Source organism: Talpa occidentalis, unplaced genomic scaffold, assembly GCF_014898055.3.
Source record: "Talpa occidentalis isolate TD23 unplaced genomic scaffold, MPIMG_talOcc4v2.1 talOcc4.2, whole genome shotgun sequence".
Lineage (NCBI taxonomy): Eukaryota > Metazoa > Chordata > Mammalia > Eulipotyphla > Talpidae > Talpa > Talpa occidentalis.
This window is the reverse complement of record NW_023602073.1, coordinates 135418439-135441033: the sequence shown is the minus strand read 5'-3', so window position 1 is coordinate 135441033 and position 22595 is coordinate 135418439. Positions and strand designations below refer to the sequence as shown.

General features: G+C 34.9%; 1 protein-coding gene across 4 annotated transcripts in view; it reads right to left on the bottom strand.

The window, feature by feature from the left end:
• Positions 1-22595, bottom strand: part of VTA1 (vesicle trafficking 1) — a 54662-nt gene that overhangs the window by 18316 nt on the left and 13751 nt on the right. For all 4 annotated transcript variants that reach the window (XR_008552797.1, XR_008552798.1, XR_008552796.1 and 1 more), the window contains exons 2-6: positions 21803-21897; positions 20802-20929; positions 20057-20132; positions 2975-3083; positions 1608-1781 (exon numbers count right to left, since the gene is read on the bottom strand). Coding sequence is in view for 1 of the 4 variants with exons in the window: in XM_037520488.2 (XP_037376385.1) it covers positions 1608-1781; positions 2975-3083; positions 20057-20132; positions 20802-20929; positions 21803-21897 (582 nt within the window). In the remaining 3 variants the exon portion in view is untranslated. The remainder of the gene's footprint in view (positions 1-1607; positions 1782-2974; positions 3084-20056; positions 20133-20801; positions 20930-21802; positions 21898-22595) is intronic.

The following is a 22595-nucleotide window of genomic DNA, read 5'->3' as shown; positions in this document are numbered from 1 at the left end:
CTCTTGCTGCAGTGGCTGGTGATAGAGTGACAAGGCTGTGTCTTTAACCCCTGCACCACCAGGGAGGCCCCACATCAGCCTGCCTATTAATGTCATGACTTAGACCATAAAACACTAAAAGTCAGGGTAAAATACACAGAATGACGGTGTAGCAGATCAGTGTTAAAATAACCAGTTTCGTTAATATTACTGAAATATTAGTAATACTTGTAGAAACTATAAAATTTGAAAGTTTAAAAAAGGAGGGAAGAGACTAATAATGGCTATTACAATGGTGAGAACAGAAAACTATCAAATGATATTCAACTCATGCAAAATAACCTAAATAGTTTGTGTAGACTGACACAGACAACTGAAAGTCAAAGTATTAGTGATGTTATTAACAGATAGGGTAGAAAAATCAGGGCTCCAAAGACAACTTTCATTCTATTAAGCAAATGTTTTTAAATGTATGAGCTTGCTACCACTGATTATCCTTATGCTTGGATGAATGTAAAAATAGAAGAACAATTTTTGGCAAGAAAAATATGTTTTTAAATGCCCTTTTATTTGGAAGTAAGGGTGAGACTTTGTGAATAATACAAATATATGAAAGCGTCTACCTCCAAAGCTAAAAAACATATACTGAAATTGACTTATGACTGGATACTAGTTCTGTCAGATCTGGTCCATGAAAATAATCATACAATATTGATGTATTTACACAATAGTAAGTATCACTTTTTTTTTTTTTGGTCACACTTGTATAAAAAAAGAAAAGGTCCAAAACCTTGTTCTTTCACTTGTGTGTGACTTCACTGCTACGGAGATTCTTGACTCAAAGCCTACTTTAGCCAATGACATCCATGTTTTGGCAGAGGCAGAGCTACACAGAAGTGAGGAAAGAAAAATTGAGTTTTACTATCATAGTGGGACCCTGATTCACAGTGGGATACTGACTGATAACGTTCAATAAGTCTCACCTCAGTGCTATTCCTGAACAACAGTGAAGGGAAAAGCAGGGGAGGGGAAGAAAAAAAAAAAAAAGGCATCACATAGAAAAAGCACAGAAAAAGTATTAATACAACATAAGGTTACTAGTCATCAATATATATAATCACTTTGTTCCATTTAAAAAACTAAAATACAACTAATATTAAAACTCTACTGAAAAGGAGTCCTTTTTTTGGTGTGTGTTCAAACGAAATTTAAAATTATGTTTAATGGGGGCCTCCCTGGTGGTGCAGTGGTTAAGCGCTGGGTTGCGAAGCTGCCTGCAGCCTCTGCAGCGCTGGTTCGATCCCTGGCTGCTCCCTGGCCACCGGAGGAGGGTCCCACATGGCGCGCAGACCTCTCCTGCCGCCCGCTGCTCCCCTCAGCAGTGTACTTCGGTCCTTCTGCCTGATCTGCTCCCCGCTCTGGCTCTGGTGAATTCTCTCACCCTCCCGCGCTTCTGACTGTACCCAGTGCTTGTATAAATAAAAATAAATAAATCTTTAAAAAAAAAATAAAATAAAATAATGTTTAATGATCACCATACAAGCCCATAAAAAGTCACAGATATGATAAAGTGCAGCTCTTACTTAACAAAAAAAAAAAAGAGTTCAAATCACTAACCTTTACCCTACCTGTGCTGTGAGGCACTTCTGCTGGTGTATTAGCTGGTGCATGTGCTCCAGGAGGAATCTGTATTCCAGTAAAGCTGCTTGTGGCCATGTTGCCTGGGTCATATGAGGAAGCTGATGGCTGAGGTGGCTGAGTGGGCAGAGAGGCTGCTCCAGCATCTTCATTTTCTTCAACATCTATTATATATTAAAAGACATATAATACATATATACGATGTTATTCCAGGTATTTTGAAATAATGACAAATACTTTTTTATGAAGACATGACAAACTTTCAAATGCAATTCTACTTATTGCAGTTGACTGATATCCAGCACTATCTCTCAAAATTAAGTTTAATTTTTTTCTCACAACATTTAATTGTGACTGACAATTATCACTCCTTTTAAATTAATACTCTATACTATCTCTGCATATAGTAATTTTTTCAAAAAATCTTTCTTTAAACCCATTCCTCATTTCACTTTTTATATACTTAATAAATTTTGAATTATCTAAATGTAACACCAGCAATCAACCCCCCCCCCCAAAAGAAACCTCAAACAGGTAAGTAAAATATAGTATTTATTGTGGTTTGGATATAGTTTATAGATTGCCTGTTCCATGAAACAATGAAATTTGACCAGCGGTAGGAGTAACCAAGCTATTTTGTTAATATAGGTCAGATATGGAGCCTCCCTGGTGGCTTAGGGGTTAAGTCTCAGCACTATCACTTGAGGATCCCCGGCCAGGAAGCTAACCCACATAAGAGCTAACCTGTCTCACCTGCTGCTCCCCTTAGCAGTGTATTTCAGTAAATACACCTGTTCTGCTCCCCACTCTGGTGAATCCCCTCACTCCCTGCACCTCTGGCAAAAATATGTAAATAAATCTTTTTTTTTTTTAATATATAGGCTAGATAGCAGGAGTGTTAGACAATCACCATTCACCATCCTAAGTTTATGATTTTACACCTAATTTTCATGGATTTTGGAGTTGTAAGAGAAATAAAATTACACTGTTTCTTCCTAAAACTTTGTTTTTTAGAAAAAGATTTATTTATTTATGCATATAAGAGCTGCGGTACAGGCCAGAGGTGCCGGGGGTGAGAGGATTCACCAGAGAAACAGTGGGGAGCAGAACAGGTGGACTGACCGAAAACACTGCCTAACGGAGCAGCTGGTGAGTCAGGAGAGGTCTGCTGTGCCATGTGGGTCACCTACCTGGCCAGGGGATCGAACTCATGCTGCCGTAGCTGTGGATAGCTTCACAGTGCTGATGCTTAACCCCTTGTGCCACCAGGGAGGCCCCCTTCCTAAAACTTTGAATAATAAACTATGAACTATTATAATTCTACTAAATCGTTTTATTTTGGTAAATAGATACATACCATTATCTTCTTCAATTCCAACAGGACCTGCTTGAGGAGTCTCTCCATTCTTTAAACAATTATGGATATATGTTGCCTTCCACCTTGCATACTTTCTGTGTTTCACATTCTAAAAGAGATATTTTATATCAATTTTAGACTGCAGTGGTCAAATAAAAGAAGACATTTGTGATGGTCTATATCATACTTCTGAAGGAAAATGTATTTTTTGCACGGTACAGCTCTGAAAGAGTCTGGCAACTTTCCAATCCTATCACTGATTTCCACCAACCATGTAGGGCTCAACAGATTTATGAAAAGCCACCCTCCTCAAAACATAGGCCCAGTTCTCTTCAGTGCTTTTGTATTTCAGAAAAGGTCTGCAATAGAAACATAGGAGTGTCCTTCTAGCAAACTTGCAACTCCTAAGCACAGGACAGAACTGGGCTAAAGGAAATTAAAAAAATTAAACATAAAATAACAATAGATTGATCTATTTTTATTAAGGAGGAAAACTTGATTATTCACATTTATGAAAACCATAGAAAACTTAAGACTTGTAGTGGTTAAAGCAGGCAATATTAGACTAATAGCTAGACAAATCTGACATTGCAATCTTTGGTATGCTATTGAAAAGTTCTGGATCTCAGTTACCTCTTTCCACAAAAGGGAAAGTAATATTGGCTGGGTTGTCTTTAGGAGAACTGAGCTGCTCCTACCACTTTTCTATCTGGAAATTTTATGCTGCATTCTATAAAATGATAAAAATTCACTTTAAAAAATATAGCAGTAAATCCTGTTAGAATTCTTAATGGGATAGTATTTTTAGTTTATATTTTCATCTTAATCATATTCATTGATCAGGGCCATTGGTATTAACTGTGTGCTTACTGAAATGCAGAATCTTCAAACCCATTCCAAATCTATTGAATAAGATTCTGCATTATAATAAGACCCACAAGTGATTCTTATGTCCACCAAAGTTTGAGAGAATATACAGTTTTATTATGTTGAAAACAACTGTAATTTGTCTTTGGTAAAGATCAACTAAGTACTTATACAGCATACAATCCAGTAAGACAAAGTTGAGTATTTCATGTACTATTCGGCAGATATTATTACAGATGAGTAGCACACAAAAACCTAAAAAAGCAACCCACAAATTACTGAATTTATACCATAATTAATTTCTCTCCTTCTCAAACTACCTGTAATATATGACATTACAATTTTTTTAAATGGTGATTCTCATTTTCTTTCAGATATGATTATATTTTACTCAATTGCACAAAGAAATTTTTCAAAGGAAGCATCCACACTTAACTTCTTTTCCATTCAATTCATTCCAGGGATGAAAAAAGTTTCTTTTCAGTTTAGTTTGTATTCTCAACATACAAAAGGGAGAAAAAAAGAGAGCAACTGAACACGCTCATGACTTTCAATGACAGACTCTATTCAGTGCCAGACTCTATTTCACTTAAGTCAGCAGTTCACATGGGTAAATAGCTCTTGCAAATGTCATCAACAACCTACTTGACACTGGCAAATCAATTAAGTTTATTATATATTGATAATTATAATGATTTGAAATTTCTAGTATTGACAGCTACAAAACCAGCAAAATAACTTTTTCTTCCTCCCCCTTCATTCACTGAGAACAACAAAACCCATGCAAAAACACTGGGTTTTCCAGATTAGCTTGACTTTTCAAAAATCCTGGACAACTGGAATGGAAGGTCTACAAAGGCTGGATTATTGTCAGACTTAGGTTTGTGGGTATACTTGAACTCCACATCTGCAATATGGTATTTAAAAATGTTTATTACAGCGTATATGCCAACAATGTAACTGAATGAAGGCTATTACTTCACATTTCACTCATTTATAGTGCCTCTCTTTGGGGGAAAACCTAAGATACAATTAACCTCAGCATGTTTTTAGGCTCAATAAACACTTGCATTAATTAAGAACTTCAGTCAGACAATACAGGAGATACAAGTCCATATACACATGATGTCAGTCCTTAGGAAACTGATTATCCTGCTATGGGTATAGAAATGCAAAAAAAAAAAAAAAAAAAAAAAAACCAACCAACCAAAAAAAAAAAAAAAACCCAAACCAAAAAACCACCCTATTATAATGCTAAATGGGACAAACTTCCAGACAGAAAATAAATGTCTCGGGGGTGTAAAGCACATCATGGTAATTATAATTAATGATCCTGTACTGCATATTTGAAAGTTGCTATGAAATTAGAGCTCAAAAGTTCATCATAAGAAAAAGAATTGTAACTGTATGTGGTAACAGATGCCATTAAACTTATTGTGGTGATGATTTCACAATATATACTAATACCAAATCATTATGCTGAGCAACTGAAACTAATAAAATGTTAATAGATAAAAATTCTATAAAGTATAGTAGATAGTATTAAACTCAGTTCTTACAGTAAGTACATGGAATAGTTCAGAATAAATAACTGGCAAAGTAAATATTATTTTAGTTTGGATTTATAGGATGTATATGTTGTGAAAATGTAAAAAGTAGTGGTAAAACTCTCCTGAGGAGGAAAGGTACAAGCAAAGTCAGAAAAGCAAAAATAAACAAAGTGTTAATGAAGGTAAAGAAATCAATTTGCCACGGGTAGATGATACATATTAGGGACTAGCTGGGTAAGTAAATCAAGATAGGCTTTAAGTCTCAGACTATCTTTATAGTACTGAACAAGTCATAAAACACTTTACCATGTTTTTCTCTTGCCTGGTCCTCTCAATAGCTTTGAAATTTAGGCAAGTCATGTTGTACCCACACCAAGACTCTGAGATATTGAAAGATTGGTTTAATGTAAACAGAATTTAAACTGACATTTAAGACCTTTCACACTGGAAGTGGACACTGCTTCAGTATTATTTCCATCAGTCCAGATAGGGTGGTATCTCACTTGCAGTCTCTTCTCATGCTCTCTCTCTACCTGCCCAGGTTTCTTTTCCAGCCAAGTGTCGTCATCTTCTAAGCTTAGTTCAAAAATTGTCATTCTTATGAAGCTCCTGATTTCCAGCAACCTAACAATTATTTAAGTTGTTTGACATTTTTTTTTTTTCAAGTCAGGGACCAAGCTAAGTGCTGGGGAAAAAGAGATGAACAAGGTAGGTATGACCCTGAGTGTCCAGTGTGAAAACCAGGCACTAACTTCCATCACTAAATGTGACACACGTATTATCTTCTTCTTTCTCTGTAATATCATCAATGCAGAGATCAGGAAATAGTAATACAAAAGTAAAATAACTTACCCATGGTCATATTATTTACCTGTGATGCTGGCTACTCAATTTAGATTTTCTTGGCAAGGTATAATTAATATATGTAATTTACAATTTACATTGGAATATATGAAATAAGAGAAAACAGTCTTTGAAAGGTCAGCTATTTAATATATGATAATACAGGATATATTCTGCTAGATAAACTGAGGACCATTTTGAAAGTAAATGAATAATCTGCTTTTGAAAGTTTAACTTGTCTTCTCTGGAAAATTTGAAAAGAGGACAAGATTTTCTTTGGTCTGCAATAATCCAACACTGTATAAAGACTTGCCTGGAAAAGTTGTAAGGTAAGGACTTTGAAAGTTTCCTCATTCCTAATTTAATAGTATGGATAGTATAGAGACATTAAAACCATTTTGGGTTGTTTCATTAGTATGTGAAGTTTAAAAAAACATTATGTGAACCCGAAATGGGTTCATTTTAGCAAAATAAAAATATTTTCTTCAAAGCAGATAAATCAACAATTTGATTTTTATTCATACTATTTCCATGATATCCCTGCAAACGGGTGCTTATAATATTTAATAAACATTCTGATATTTAGTAACAATGCATTAACAGTTGCTAATGAAAATGAATTTTGCTTTTTAATTATTTTCATTAAAATAAGAATGCTAGATTAAATAATATTTTAAAAGGAAAATTTCAAGATGTCAATATTTTTGAAATCTTTTAACTTCTTTTGGCTGATTAGACATCCTTTCTGGGAAACAGGAATTACAAAAAAGAACTTTTACTTTTGTCCCTGGCCTCTAAGTTCCTGTTTTGAAACTGGACTGCTGAGAATCACTGACTACTGCAAATTCTGGCTACTACAGTCAGCAGTAGTAAATAAGAATTTATATTTAATTTGTAAATCATTTTTATTTGCTACAATGAAGAATGGTTAACATAAGCTAGAGCAGAGGTTCTCAAACCCGGTACATAAAAGATTTATAAGAGGGTGTCATAAAAAAATAATTCCTGGCCCAAACTATGGAAAATCCTATACACATCACTGTCTTATTAGCATAGCAAATAGCCACCCGCCACCCTGAAAAAGAATGCTTTATAGTAGCTGCCATTAATTCTTCTCCTTGGGGATTTTATCTTGATCCCAGCCTACTCAAGTTTTATTCCCAACATGCACTGCAACTGCTTTATACCTGCAACTGGGTATAGGTGACTTCTCTTTAAACCCAAGGCTTAGATGTTTTCTTACTTGGCCCTATCAGAATGAAAAGCTGATTACTTCTTCCTCTTTGACCCCCTTTCACCTGGTTTCCTGGCTATCAGGGTCTTCTGATTTTCCTGGCCTCATCAGGTACTCTTTTTTCTGTCCTTTCATCAATTTGTTCCTATCTCCAGAGCGGTGAGCACTGCAGACTTCAGTCTTGGCTTGAAGTTTTCATTTTCTCTTTCAATACTTTGCCTTGATGAGCTCATCCAGTCTAATGGCTTTAAAAACCACCTCACGCTGCCAACTTTCAAATTCTTACGTTCCGCTCTTTTATGAACTTCTTTTATGTACTTCTGGACTTAAATATCCTACTCAACAATTCATTTGTATGTTAGATAGTTTAAAACCTACAAAACTCCAAACCAACTCCTGATGTTATCCCACTAAATTTCTTCTTCCACTTGTCAGGAAACAACATTCCTCTAGTTGTTTGAGTCCAAACCTCTGAAGTCAGTTTTGAGTCCTCTCTTTCACTCTACCAACAAATCTTGCAAAATCTATCAGCTTTACATTCAAAACATATCGAGACTCCCACCACCTCACCAAGCCCTGTACTGCAAATTCGGCTAAGTCGGCATGCTGGGATTACAATGAAAGGGTAAATACTTTTCAAACACCAGTCAAAGCCTATCAATTCTGTCAGAATCCCCTTTCTCAGTCACATTGGATTCAGCCACACTGTCTTCCTTGCTATTTCTAAAGCTTATGAATAGGTACCATTGTCTCAAAACTTTTGCACTTTCTCTTGCTCCTTCCTCAAATATCTGTATGATTCATTCCCTTCTTCAAGTTTTGCTAAAGTTGCCTTCTTAGTAAGGCCCTCTTAGTAAGGCCAAATCGACGCACTTATCTCTTCCAGAATTTCTCCAGAATAATGATCTAATATACAACTAGATATTTACAATTTGCTAGATGAAATACAACTTGCTTGTTAATTTATTGTCTGTCTCCATTAAAGGAATGTGATTCTCCAAAGAAAAGGGATTTTATCTATTGCTATATGAGCAGTGCCTGTAACTGTGCTTCATACATAGTAGAGCTTAACAGATGTTTGGCAAATGAGTGAACAAACAATATATTGTGGAATTCATGTTTTTGTTTTGTTTTTTGTTCTTTAATCAAGTACCTCAAATGATTCTAATGATTCTGAAACCACACTATGAAAAACACTGACTAAGCTGGTATAAAACATTTTTTGCTAATGAATAAATGTGAGTACTAAACTTGAGTACACATTTTGACTTAGGCTTGTAGGACTGAGGAAGTCCATGAAACCTTCCAAAGTATATGCAAACAATACACAGATGCCTGTGTATTGAACTCATGCTACAGTAGCTGCAGATAGCTTCATAGTGCTGCAACTTAACCCCTTGTGCCACCAGGGAGGCCCCCTCATTTTAGTCTTTAATCTGGAACAGTCTGTTTCTTGATATTTACAGAAAATACCAGCCTAGTTGCAAAGGGTTTACCAATTCGGATTTGTCTGATGTTTTCTCATGAGTCAGTTCAGAGTATGCATTTATGGCAGAATTAGCACTCACTTTGTCATATATTTGAGGGGCGGTGTTTAGAGACTAATAGAACTACCTTGGTTTGTCATCAAACTTTCTACTCATTAGTTTTCTACTATAGAAATTCTACTGTAAAGTGCCTTCTCCGTTCTTCTATTACTCCTTCATTCATTTCATTTATGTATCAATAAGGACCCATGGGTTCTTATTTTATCCAATGGGCTATCAACTACTGATATCATTTCTATTTTGATGCTAATATTGCCCATGACTTAGACAACACTAAGTGGCAACACTTTCACGTTGGTTTCTGGATATTCCCAAGATTATGCGACCATTTTATTCAGACATAAGAACAAGGTGCTGCTTCATCTAATACCTTGCCTGATCCAGTCCTACATTCAGCCTTTTCTATCAGTACCTTTTCGTTTTAAAGGCAAGTGATTATTTACAATGGCATAGTATATATACAGAAATAAATTTTTTGTGTTTATGTACACACAACTATGTATACACGTGGTATGCACATAAGTATGTATTATACATAAACATATATCAATTGCATACATAATATATACTTTACATATACAACTGATGCTTCAACAACATGAGAAATGTTCAAAAAAGTGTGTAACTTCTGATTCCACCAAAACTTAACTACTAATAGCCTACTATTAACTAGAAGCATTACCAACACAGTCAGTTAACACATTTTGTATGTTATGTGTATTATATACTGTATTCTTAAAATAAAGTAAGCTAGAGAAAATAAAGTTAAAATCTAAGGAAGAAAAAATACATTTATAATACTGTATCGTAGTATCAATACTATAAATTTATAGTTTGTTTATAAGGTGTATTATCAGTGCAACGATTATACTGACAGATGTAGATGTTACACATATTATTATTTTAAATATAATGAAAAAAATCTGCATGTGTGTGGACGTGTTCAGTAGAAATCTATGTTAAGTGCTGACTATAATATATGTATTTTGCTCTATTTATCTAATATATTTAAAGGTATCAATAGGGACATCTCCAATTCAATCCAACAACATAACACAACCTCTCTTCTCCCATTCTATATTTTCGCTTCTTTCCCCCAAAGTAAGAAACCTAGTTCTCTCAATACATTCACTCCATTTCCTAGAATCCAAGTTTAAAAGCAGTTTTAAACTTGCCAATACTATCAAGAAAAAACAAACCCTATAAAACAATATTCAATATTTAACCTTTTTTGGTAGTAAAATTGATGTATCTTGAGATGCGTAAATATTCAGAGTATAATCTGATGAGTTTTGACAAAAAGATATATCTGTGTAAATCATACTCCTATAAAATATAACATCTCAAGTTCTCCACAAAGTCCCTTTCTGTATCAACTTCCCTATTACACAAAAATTTTTTTCTATTTTTTTCACTTGAATAAGCTTGCCTACTGTAGTACTTTAAGTGAAGGGGATCATAAAACTTGTCTTTTGAGTCTTCTTTTGCTCAGCACAACGTCTTTCTATAAGCCCTATGTATGTTGTAGGGTGTGTGTGTCAGCAGTCTGAGTAACAACCCAATTTATCTATCAATTCCTCTTTGGACATCTGGGTTGTTTCCAGCTTTGGGCATATTATGAATAAAGTTCCTCTAAGCACTCTTGAACAAGTCTTTTTCTGGACATATGTTTTCATTTCCCTTGGATAAACACCAAGGAGAAATTGCTGGGTAAAAGGGTAGGTGCATGTTTAACTTCATAAAAATCTGCCAAATCTTTTCCCAAAGTGGTTTTAACATCTAACATTTCCACTAAGCAATGTATGAAAGCTCTTGTTTTTTCTACATCTTAGCCAATTATTTGAAGAGATCGATCTAGTCACTTTATAGTTTTGTTTTTTAAACTGCTGAACTTATTTTCAAGTATGATTAAGAGTTTTTCTATACTTTTATTTCTATCAATTTTTGTTTCAAATAGTTAGGAGCACTATTATTAGATTGCAATGATAACCTCAGATATGTTAGTGACCCATTTACCACTACAAAATGTCCCATTTTACTTAAAAAAAAAAAAAAAAAAAGATTTATTTATTTATTTATTTATACAAGCACTGGGTATAGTCAGAAGCGCAGGAGGGTGAGAGAATTCACGAGCCAGAGCGGGGAGCAGAGCAGGACAGACTGACGAAGTACAACGCTGAGGGGAGCAGTGGGCATGGCAGGAGAGGTCTGTGCGCCCTGTGGGACCCTTGCCAGTGGCCGGGGATCAAACCGGTGCTGCAGAGGCTGCAGGCAACTTTGCAGCCCAGCGCTCAACTGCAGCACACCAGGGAGGCCCCCATTTTACTTCTTATAACACATTATCTTAAAGTCTACTTTGTTTACTATTAATAGGATTACTTAGGATTTTAGTTATTATTTAGTATTTGCATACAATATTTTTTTCTATTTTTTCATTTTTCAAATATATCTGCCTTTGTACTTAAATGTCTCTCATAAAGAACAGACAGTAGTTCTTGCTTTTTTTTTAAAACTTATTCTGTAAATCTCTACTTTTAAATAGGAGTGTTAATCTATTTTTATTTATCATAGGTACCGATAAGCTGTAGTTAGGCCTAAAATTTACTATTTGATTTTTATTAGTCCCATCTGTGTTTGTTTCCTCTCTTCCTTTTCCTACCATTTTTTTACTTTACCAATATATAGTTATAACTTTTATTTAAATAGGCCTAAGTCTTTTTTTTCCTAAAAGATTAATTTATTTATGCATACAAGAGCTGGGGTACAGGCCAGAGGTGTGGGGGGGGTCAGAGGATTCACCAGAGACAGAGTGGGGAACAGAACAAGCAGATCAACCGAAGTACACTGCTAAGAGGAGCAGCGGGCGAGCCAGGAGAGGTCTGCTGCACCATGTGGATTGCTCCCCGGCTGGCAGGGGTATCAAACCTGTGCTGCAGAGGCTATGGACAGCTTCATATGTTCTATCTTAACCCCTTGCGCCACCAGGGAGGCCCAACAGGCATAAGTCTTTTAAAGAAATGAAAAATATAGTTCTGCTCTTCATTCCTTCCTGTAAATTCAAGTTTCCATCATGCATCTTTTTCCTTTGGCCTGAAAAATGTCCTTTTTAGCAATGAATAAATCTGCCTGAAAATGACTTTCCTTTTACCTTACTTCTTAAGGGTAGCTCTGCTATATATAGAATTCTCACTCAACAGAGTCTTTTGCTTGTTTTTTTCCTCCAGTCTTTTAAATATGTCAGTTTCATTATCTTTCAGCTGACACATTTAATAAAATGAGAAGTCAAACATCCGTCAAAGCATTTGTTACCTTGTGCAAAATGCAATGGTTCCCAACACTGCTCAGTCAGGATTTTCTCTTCTATCACTGAACTTCACTAGTTTGATTATGAGTTCTCAGGTATGATTTTCTTTGTGTTTATTTACTTGGAGTTCTCTGAGTGTTTCAGATCTATTACTGCATATTCACCCATTTTGGAAAATCTATGGTCCTTATTTCTTCAAATATATTTACTTCTACATTTTCTTTCTTTCTTTTTTTTTTTTAATTTTTGGCCATGTGCATTAATTTTATTTTTATTATTTTTTTTATAGAGGCATGTTTTATTTATTTATTTGTTTGTTTATACATGCACTGGGTACAGTCAGAAGCGTGGGAGGGTGAGAGAATTCACCAGAGCCAGAGCGGGGAGCAGAGCATGCAGAAGGACCGAAATACACTGCTGAGGGGAGCAGCAGGCGGCAGGAGAGGTCTGCACGCCATGTGGGACCCTCCTCCGGTGGCCGGGAGCAGCCGGGCATCGAACCGGTGCCACAGAGGCCGCGGGCAGCTTCGCAACCCAGCGCTCAACCGCTGCGCCACGGGGGAGGCCCTACATTTTCTTTCTATTCTCTTTTTGGGAATCTAATTGCACATGTTGGAGCTCCAAATATAGCAGTGGTAATATATAACACCTATCTGTTTCTGAATAAAATTCAACTTAATTATTCAATTCAACTTAAGTTTAGGAAGTTTAGGATAGTTTCCATTACAAATTTCATATATTTGCTGATGTCCTCTCTAAATTTATACTACAACATTATCAACAAATAAAAACAAGAAGTAATTCTTTTAACCATCTACTACAAGCTAGTACTGTGCTAAAAGCTTCACATCCATTTTCTCATTTGAAATCCAGGACAACTTACAACTTGACAAGTAAGTGTTAGAAATTTTTTCACCTCAGAGATATGGGAACAAGCAAATAACCTACTTAGAGTCATACAGTTATAAAGTGGTACAGAACTCTGAGTCTAATGCCCATAGTAGTCTTCATCAATACCACATTATACTAACCCTGCCTGCAAAAATATTCCATTTGTTCAGAAATAATTGAATATTAGGTGCAAGGTACTGTTCTTAGCAATTATTATACAGAAGTGAATATAAGATACCTGGAATTATTACTCAAATAAGAGAGAGACTACTACCCTCGTTATTTCCTATTTACTACTGTTAACTTAAGATACAAACCTCCAGTGAACAATGAGAGCATGCAAACCTAAGGAATGGTATACATATGGAACACATGCTTTTCCTATTAGATGGACTTTTCCATCTCTGCCATGGTTTTTCAAGGCAAGCATTAAGATGGTGCTTAATTCAGAACCTTCCAGTGCAAATGAATAAACTTAAACAGATTATCCTCTTTGTAGTTAGTGCTCCAATAACTTTGCAGTCTCAGACTGGGATATAATCTTTATTTCTGGGGGTAATATTTGGAAACATATTTTTCTGTACTTAAGACATTGCTAGAAGTGAAATCAATTTAAAATATAATTAAAGCAATAATACTGGCCATAAATAGATTACACAGATGCTACAGTAGAAAAACAAAATATTTGTTTTAAACATCCCTTACTTTAAGACACAATATTAAAAATTTTAATATAGTGACTGTATACCTAAAAGTGGGATCATGACTCCAAGACATCTAGAAGTTTACATAATAACAACTTTAATTAAATACTGAGATGAAATTATATAAGGCACAGTTGAAAGTTAAATGTTTACCTAACACAGAGAAGGAAGAGCTGAGTAACAGATGATTGGCAGAAATACAAAAACAAAACAAAAAACAAAACCTGAAGACTAAGAAAAATATGCAATATTTTGGTTTTGTGCAACTCTGAGTAATGACATGAAATTAAAAAATACCAGGGAATAGGCCAAGAAAAATGCTGTACCTGATATCACGTTTTAGAAGAGTTATGAGAAAAGTTCTATACAAACAAGTCTGAACATTATTTCCATCTGCAAATAGGAAAGTTAAGCTATAGCAACTTTTGACATATGAACTAAATAGCCACTATTTTCACTCTGAAATTTTACTCAGTATGGAAATTTAATTCCAAAGATGTGAGTAGAATGAGACAAAATCTGCCCCCCTCCTTGTCTTTCAAGGACTTGCTGTATAATTCGTCCCCAATGAATCATGTGTGTAAACTTGACTTGTGTAAAACTCAAGTCGATACATTTGCAATGTAATACTCATACAGTTAATACTTTAAATGTGGTAGAGTTAAAATAAAGGAGCAATATATTTAAAGAATAGAATAATGTAGCTAAGACTTGAAGAGAAGGTAAGATTTAGGCAAAGCAGGCTAAAAACACAAACTTCCCATAGGTGCAACTTAAGAGGGCGGTAAGCATGCTTCAAGACAAACATGAAATTGGATTGATAAGATGTAGCCTAAGTAGGAGCCTAAACTTGCTATGCCAAGAAATGAAAAGACCTTGTAGGTTCTTCAAATAACAGTAACAGAGAACAGGCGTAAGAGGAAAGGGGCCCCCAAAGAAAAATAAATTAATAAGGTATATTGCAGTGAGCTAGCTTGTGAACTAGTGGCACTAAAAAAAAAATTGGGAAATGAAATAAAATGAATTTAATTAGAAGACTCTAAATCTTTACGAAAGGATGGCTGTTAGGTACTCAGGTCTGCAAGTTACTAACTTCTGCACTGACAATGTCTATACTGCTATTCTATTTTTTCCTACTGGAAATTTGCTCTTTACTATCATAGTTTTTAGTGGTTCTACTTTATATTATCATTTGTATAACTTAGTTTTTCATCTCTTCTTTTAAAATATATTTTTTTTTATTGCAGTAACATTGGTTTACAATAATGTGTATGTTTAGAGGTATAGGATCACACCCCCAGATGTAGTTACAGCTTCTAAATCTAAAGCTACTTTTCTCCTGTTCTCTTTATTTCAATGCTTTTTCACCTTTGGCCTTTATTCTCCTTTTCCCATCACTTCTCACAGACCCTCTGGTCCAGGCTACCCACTTTATAGAAGAAAAATAAATTCAGAGAAGTAGGTGAAATGACTTCTTGGTTTGGAATTCAGAGGGACTTGGCTCTAACCACTCCCCCTTTCTTCACGATTTATTTACTTATGTATACAAGAACTGGGGTACAGGCCAGAGGTGCAGGGGGGTGAGAGGATTCATCAGAGACAGAGTGGGGAACAGAACAGGCAGATCTACTGAAATACAGTCCTGAGGGGAGCAGTGGGCGAGACAGGAGAGGTCTGCTGCACCATATATGGATCACCTCCCTGCCTTGGGATCGAACTCCTGTTGCAGTAGTTGCGGATGGCTTCATAATGCTGACGTTTAACCCATGGGCCACCAGGGAGACCCCTACTCTCTCCCTTTCACTGTTACAATAAATTTTCAGAGTTGGTAGAATACTGCTAACATTTTAAAAACAAAAAATAAATTAAAAGCCACTGCTATATTGATTATAAAGGTGATAAAATTAAAAGGTAATTTAAAGATACATAAATAGGGCCTCCCTGGTGGCGCAGTGGTTGAGTGCTGGGCTGTGAAGCTGCCCACAGCCTCTGCAGTGCCTGTTCGATCCCCGGCTGCCAGCGAGGGTCCCATATGGCACGTAGACCTCTCCTGCCGCGCCCACTGCTCCCCTCAGCAGTACACTTTGTCAGTCTGCCTGTTCTGCTCCCTGCTCTGGCTCTGGTGGATTCTCTCACCCTCCTGCGCTGACTATACCCAGTGCTTGTATAAATAAATAAATAAATCTTAAAAAAAAAATAATGAAAGGGTTACTGTTTTAAAAAAATAAATAAAAAATAAAAATACATAAATAAATTTAGAGAACAAACAGAATGCCTTTCTCCTCCCCATTTTTTGTTGTTACAGATTTTGGTGTATCTTAAACAGCATTCTTTGAGAAAGGGAAACAACTATTAGTAAAGAAAGTTTCAGCTTAATTTAAAAAGCTACATAATAATATCACTCATTTCCCTTATAAATGAATATGTAAGCTATAGCAATTCCTGAAATATACCTACAGGAGTATATATCAAAATGAATATGTAAGCTATAGCAATTCCTGCCTACAGGAGTATATATGAAACTCTGCCTACTTGAAATCCTTAATCCTTAAACTCATTCTTTTCCCACCTTTCTGTCTCCTGTCTTCGCCTCTGCTATGTTTTCAAAGTACAGGATGAACTAAAGTCAAAGTGGAAAGGAGGGCATGATTTAAAACCGCTAGGAGCTTTGAATAATCAGTTTACACTCATAGTTTTAAAACTATTTCATCTTTTAAATAGTTACTTTGGAAAAAGAAATGTTAGAACAACTGTGTTTTATTTTCAGGCAAATAGTGCTTAAATCATTAATAAATACAAGTCTTAGATTATCTTAGACATCAGTGAGAACCAATGAGAGAGGATTGAAATTGCTTACTACTTTGCTTATCTGTATCGATAAGAGCTGGTAAAGTCATAGTAAAGAGTGTATTCGTCTCTTTCCTCTCAAGTGGAACATTATTTACAATTATAAAACATTTTAAACCATTATTCTAAAAAACCTAGATCTCAGTAGTAACAACGAAGATGCCATTTCTAGAAATGGAAAATCATGTAACAAAAAACAACATTGAAAGCAGAGGAAAATAAATCTAAAACAAGACTGATCAAACTGGTTGACTTGACAATTTTGGCTAATCTGACCAGTATTGTATTTAATCCTTGCTGGTTGATTTTATATAGTTAATGGTCAAAAGTCACTTCACTAGCCATATAATAATGGATATGAGAAATATTAATACTGTGAAACAAATGATAAATTTTGATGGATGGGCACACATACAACTTGTTAGATGTACAAACTTTGCATATTTTTAACTAATATGTAAGTTAGTGAAAATCATGTAAGTTAGTGAAAAGTCCCTGCTCTACAATGTTCAAATAACTAAGGAAATTGTTCTTTGTTAAGACACTTAAATATAACCCTAGATTTTTCTTATGAAATGCAGATGAATCATGTACTAATTATGTGTGGAGATATTTATGTGTTCCTTCAGTAAAAACAAAAACAAAACCTACTTTACTCACTTAAGACTTCTGGACGTTTTGTTCTTTTTCCTATGTCTATTACTTTACCTGTTATCTGGACTTTCCATTACTGGAAGTTATAACTTCAAAGGACTGTGTGTGCTTACTTGTGAGATACGTGGGCAAAGCAACTTCTCAAAGTAAGGACAAGTAGGAGAGAAAGGAGAGTTCTCTAGAAAGTATTTGGCAAACTGATCTGTTGCTTTGTCTTAACAGAATCTTCTATGATGATATCTTGAATTTCTATCTACTTCTCTAATGTATTCCTTCAGTCACTTCTTACTTCTTACACTGTAAATGCAAGATGTTTATTTGACCATCCTCTCTCTCCTTCAAAATTATCCTCTTACCTGAGGGTTTGTCTAATCACCTAACTTGAACTGTCATCTCTATTTTGTGAATGTCTCAACTATTTATTTCTAAGATCTTGGAAATTTCTTTTTGAATGCCATACTTTAACATTAAATTTTAAAATCTAAGTCTGAACATATTATTTTTCCTGAAATTAAAACCAACTCACCTCGTATAAAGTTCCACAGGAATCGTTTGCTAGTTATTTTGCCAAATCACTGAAGTTCTACTTTATACCAGTTTATTCTATAGATTTTTACCATGGCATGGTTCTTTATTTAAATGTCACCAACAGAAGATTCCAGGCGCTCTCTTATCAGTCTAATCTGGTTTACAATTTACTTTTCCAATGAGAAGTCTCAATATTTTCCTTTGCCAACCTGGTACTCTCTAAAACCCTACTGAATTATATAAAGCTTCCATAATGTCATATTTAAATCACCTTAGATTCCTCAAGCGTCTAGCACAATGTCTTATACTAGTAATACAGAGAGGAAAGACAATCCGGATCATTAACAACAAACTGGAGATGGGAGTAGAAAGAGAACCAAATAGAAGATCCATAGGGCTTGAGAATACAATGAGGTGATACTCACTGAGGATTTCAGGTTTTCACATTCCAGGTCTGTTTTTTCTGACACTACTCAGTTTCAAGAAAACTTGACAGCAGTGGCTCTTAATACTCCATATACTAGAGAGTGTTTTAGAAATATCTAGGGGTGGTTTCTGGTTATCTGAATAACTGGGGAATGGGAATGCCGTACGGGCAAGGGCTAGGGATGCCTGATTATTTTGCAATAAAAGGGATGGTCACACTTGGCATAGTTTTAAAATGTTCTGCACAACTCTGCTAATGCAAAAACCCAATTTATAATCATAAAGCCTAAAGCTCACCTTCATTTTATACATAAACAACATTTTGCAGTTTTGAGACATTGTTTTATAAAATCATAAACATCTCATAGATATACTGTCCTTTGATATGACTGAAAAGTTAGTATGAGTTGCTCATCACTTTGAAAAAATCATCACAGAAAGCAATGTTCTTCATATATTCAAATCACCATGCCTCTATCAGTTTTATTTGTAGCTCTTTATTTCCTCTTTCTTTTTACATTACTATCTCCCCTCTCAGAAAATAAATCTTCCACAGTGATGGTAAGAAATAGGACAGTGAAAAAAAAACCCACCAAATTCGCAGCAATGACTTTGTCATCTAGCCTCAATTTTCTCATGTATAAATGAGTATATACTCTGGTTATCTTATAGGGTTATGAGGGGAAAAAAAAACTGATAAAACACCTATGAAGTATCTCATAAAATATCAAATTCTAATATATTTTACAATAGAAACAAATTAGAAGCAATATTTCTGAGTACAATTGAAATAGGAAAAAAAAATCCTAAAAAGTCTGCCTCCAGGGCCTCCCTGGTGGTGCAGGGGTTAAAAACACAGCACAATCAAGCTATCACCAGCCACTGCAACATAAGTTCGATCCTCTGCTAGGGAGCTAACCCACATGGCGCAGCAGACCACTCCTGTGTTGCTGCTGTTACCCTCAGCAGTATATTTCAGTAGATCTGCTATTCTACTCCCCATTCTGTCTCTGGTGAATCCTCTCAACCCCTGCACCTCTGACCTACACCCCATTTGTTGTATGTATAAATAAAATAAATCTTTAAAAAAAAGAAAAAGAGTCTGCCTCCAGTATGTTTACAAAATAACAGTGTAGAAATTTAACAGCATACAGGATCAGGAATACTTAAACACTTAATAAAATTAAACTCCAAACTTGAGTTGTTCAATTCAGTAGTCATGCATTTGCTAAAGTGTAGTTAAGAACTTACTACAAAAAATAAGGTATATTATGAAAAATAATTTCATCTTTTGTTTTTTTTTTTTTTTAAGGATTTATTTATTTATGCATACAAGAGCTGGGGTACAGGCCAGAGGTGTGGGGGATGGGGTGAGAGGATTCACTAGAGACAGAGTGGGGAATAGAACAGGCAGATTTGACTGACATACACTGCTGAGGGGAGCAGCAGGCGAGATAGGAGAGGTCTGCTGCGCCATGTGGGTGGCTCCCTGGCTGGCCGGGAATCAAACTCCTGCTGCAGTGGCTGAGGACTGCTTCATAGGTTGCATCTTAACCCCTTGCGCCAACAGGGAGTATTTTTACATTCTAAAATGTGACATGAGGCTTTAAGCAAAGCAGTAACAAAACTGATTAAACAGTAGCAATATTGATCTGCAGATATAAAACAATAAAGAATGTGAACTTACTTCATCCGTGAGCTCTCCAAACACTGTTATGACATCTATTAAAAGACTTGCAGTATAGAAGGACTTAATCATGTTTCTGGAAGAGAAAAGAGTGCTGGTCTAGTTTAAATGAAAACCATATAGTACTACTCATTGGTTATAAGCAAAAATTCCAATGTTTATAAAGTACTCTGAAATTAATGTTTTAAATAAAATCAGAACACAATGGCGCTTCAAGAACACAATGGAGCTTCTTTTGTAATCTCCTTAGAAGTAACAACACATATATAAGTAAATGTTAACAACAAAGTTTTATGGTATACTTCTAATTTTAGAAAATATAATTATAGTGTTACCTGAATCCACATCAATCCATGAATATATATGTATTATTACAAAAATGATATCCCATTTGAATTAGCAGGGTTGGGAATTTTTTAAATCATCATAACTGAAAAAGGCTGGTTTTGGATAAAATCCACTCTTATATGCAAGAATGGCTACTTAAGGAATACTTACTGAAAAATGAGTCTGGCCTGGGTAATTTTCAGTTATTTTCTCTAAAAACAAAATTACATTTATAGCCAAAATCATTCTAAGATTCTACAAGTAATTTAAGAAAAAAATATAAATCATTAATTGGGAAGTTAAAAAGTATTCAATACAAATTAAGTAATTCTGGTCATTATTATAATTAAATTACATGTGATATATAAAAGTATTATAATTAAACATGCAATTTTAATTTTCCTCTTTATTTACTTACTTATGAAATCGCCCAGCTCGATCTTCATTATCTGCATACAAAAACATTTTCAGTGCATAATTCTCCAAATGGGCACAACCAACTATTTCTTGAGTGACAGCTTCATTATCACCCAACTGTTTCTTAAGCTAAAATAAAACCAGATAGAAAGTTTACAGCTTTTAACTCACAAAACTATATGCTTAAGTACAAATAATCCTAATAATCATTATAAGCAAATTATTTACATTCATTTCTATAAATATGTTCTCAATTAAATCTTGTAAAAGACAATTGCTGTTGCAGTCCAAGGTATTTAAAATAAAATTCAACGCTTACAAAATTTTAATGAAATACACTGATATTTTAAAAGTATAATCTAGCTCTAAAAATAAAAATAACCAAGAATAAAAAGATAACACATTTCAGGTACACACACGTAAAGCATCCAAAAAATATTTCCAAATAATGTATTAATTGGAATTAGGAAATTTTATCCTAACCACTTATAATGAAAAAATTTAACTTTCATTTCCATCTCAATTTCCTCTATCAAATATATATATAAAAAAACTAGAAGGATCATTACATCTTAAAATAGTATCACTAGCTAATAGAGCACAATAAAAAAGATATAATTCTAAGTAAGGTATATAATGACAAACTTAGAATTCAGTTATGGAAGCTTAAATTTACAGATATGTATCTCTCAAATTAATACAATTTACAATTGTGTAGATTTCCAGGGTCTGTTACTCATGAAAGGATGACTCAAAGGCCATTTATGATAACATGGAACAAGATATAATAATATATGCAATGACACTGGATCTAATTTATGCTTACAACTCCCTTAGCAGTATGATGCAAATAAAAATTTGCGTCTAATTTTTCCTCAGCTATAAAAATGTCGCTGACTGCTGCCAAGGGAAACAACCAGAATAGCAATATGCACATGCATAAATGAAATAAAACGGCATTTTAAGCATTAATCACAAAATAAATTATCAGGATGAACTTACAGCTTCTAACTGATCCATTAGCTTTGATAAAAATTTACGACATTCAGGAGTTTTACTATCAATCTTCATTCCAGTTTGCATCGAATATAAACGACCTATGAAAAAAGAAAAAGTGTTGAATTGGGCTGGCTGCCACTATGATCATGGGCTACAGGTTTAATAAAAGGAGTTCATGTTTCACTATTTTGTGTGTGTGGACAACAATGTGGAAGCTAAAATTGACATATGTTTGTATAAAAGTTTCCTGGGCCTCCCTGGTGGCGCAGCGGTTGAGCGCTGGGTTGTGAAGCTGCCCGCAACCTCTGCAGAACCGGTTTGATCCCTGGCTGCTCCCGGGCCACCGGAGGAGGGTCCCACATGGCGCGCAGACCTCTCCTACCGCCCGCTGCTCCCCTCAGTAGTGTGTTTCATCAGTCTGCCTGTTCTGTTCCCTGCTCTGTCTCTGGTGAATTCTCTCACCCTCCCACGCTTCTGACCGTACCCAGTTCTTGTATAAATAAAAATAAATAAATAAATAAATAAATCAATCAATCTTAAAAAAAAAGTCATAGAAGTTTTCTAATTTTTGATTTTTAGTAAATTTTCAAAACCCCCATAAAAATTAAAAAAAAAAAAAAGAAAAATGTGATTTGAGCAATTTCATTTGCTAACATCTTTTTTACGAACAAATTTTAAAATGGGTTTTGTCTAATCATTTAAATTTTAAATAAATTTAGAAGTCAAACTTTTATTTACCCACTTACAAATAAAAAGAACATAAAAATGTTTTCCAAAGATACAAGCAATTCATGAT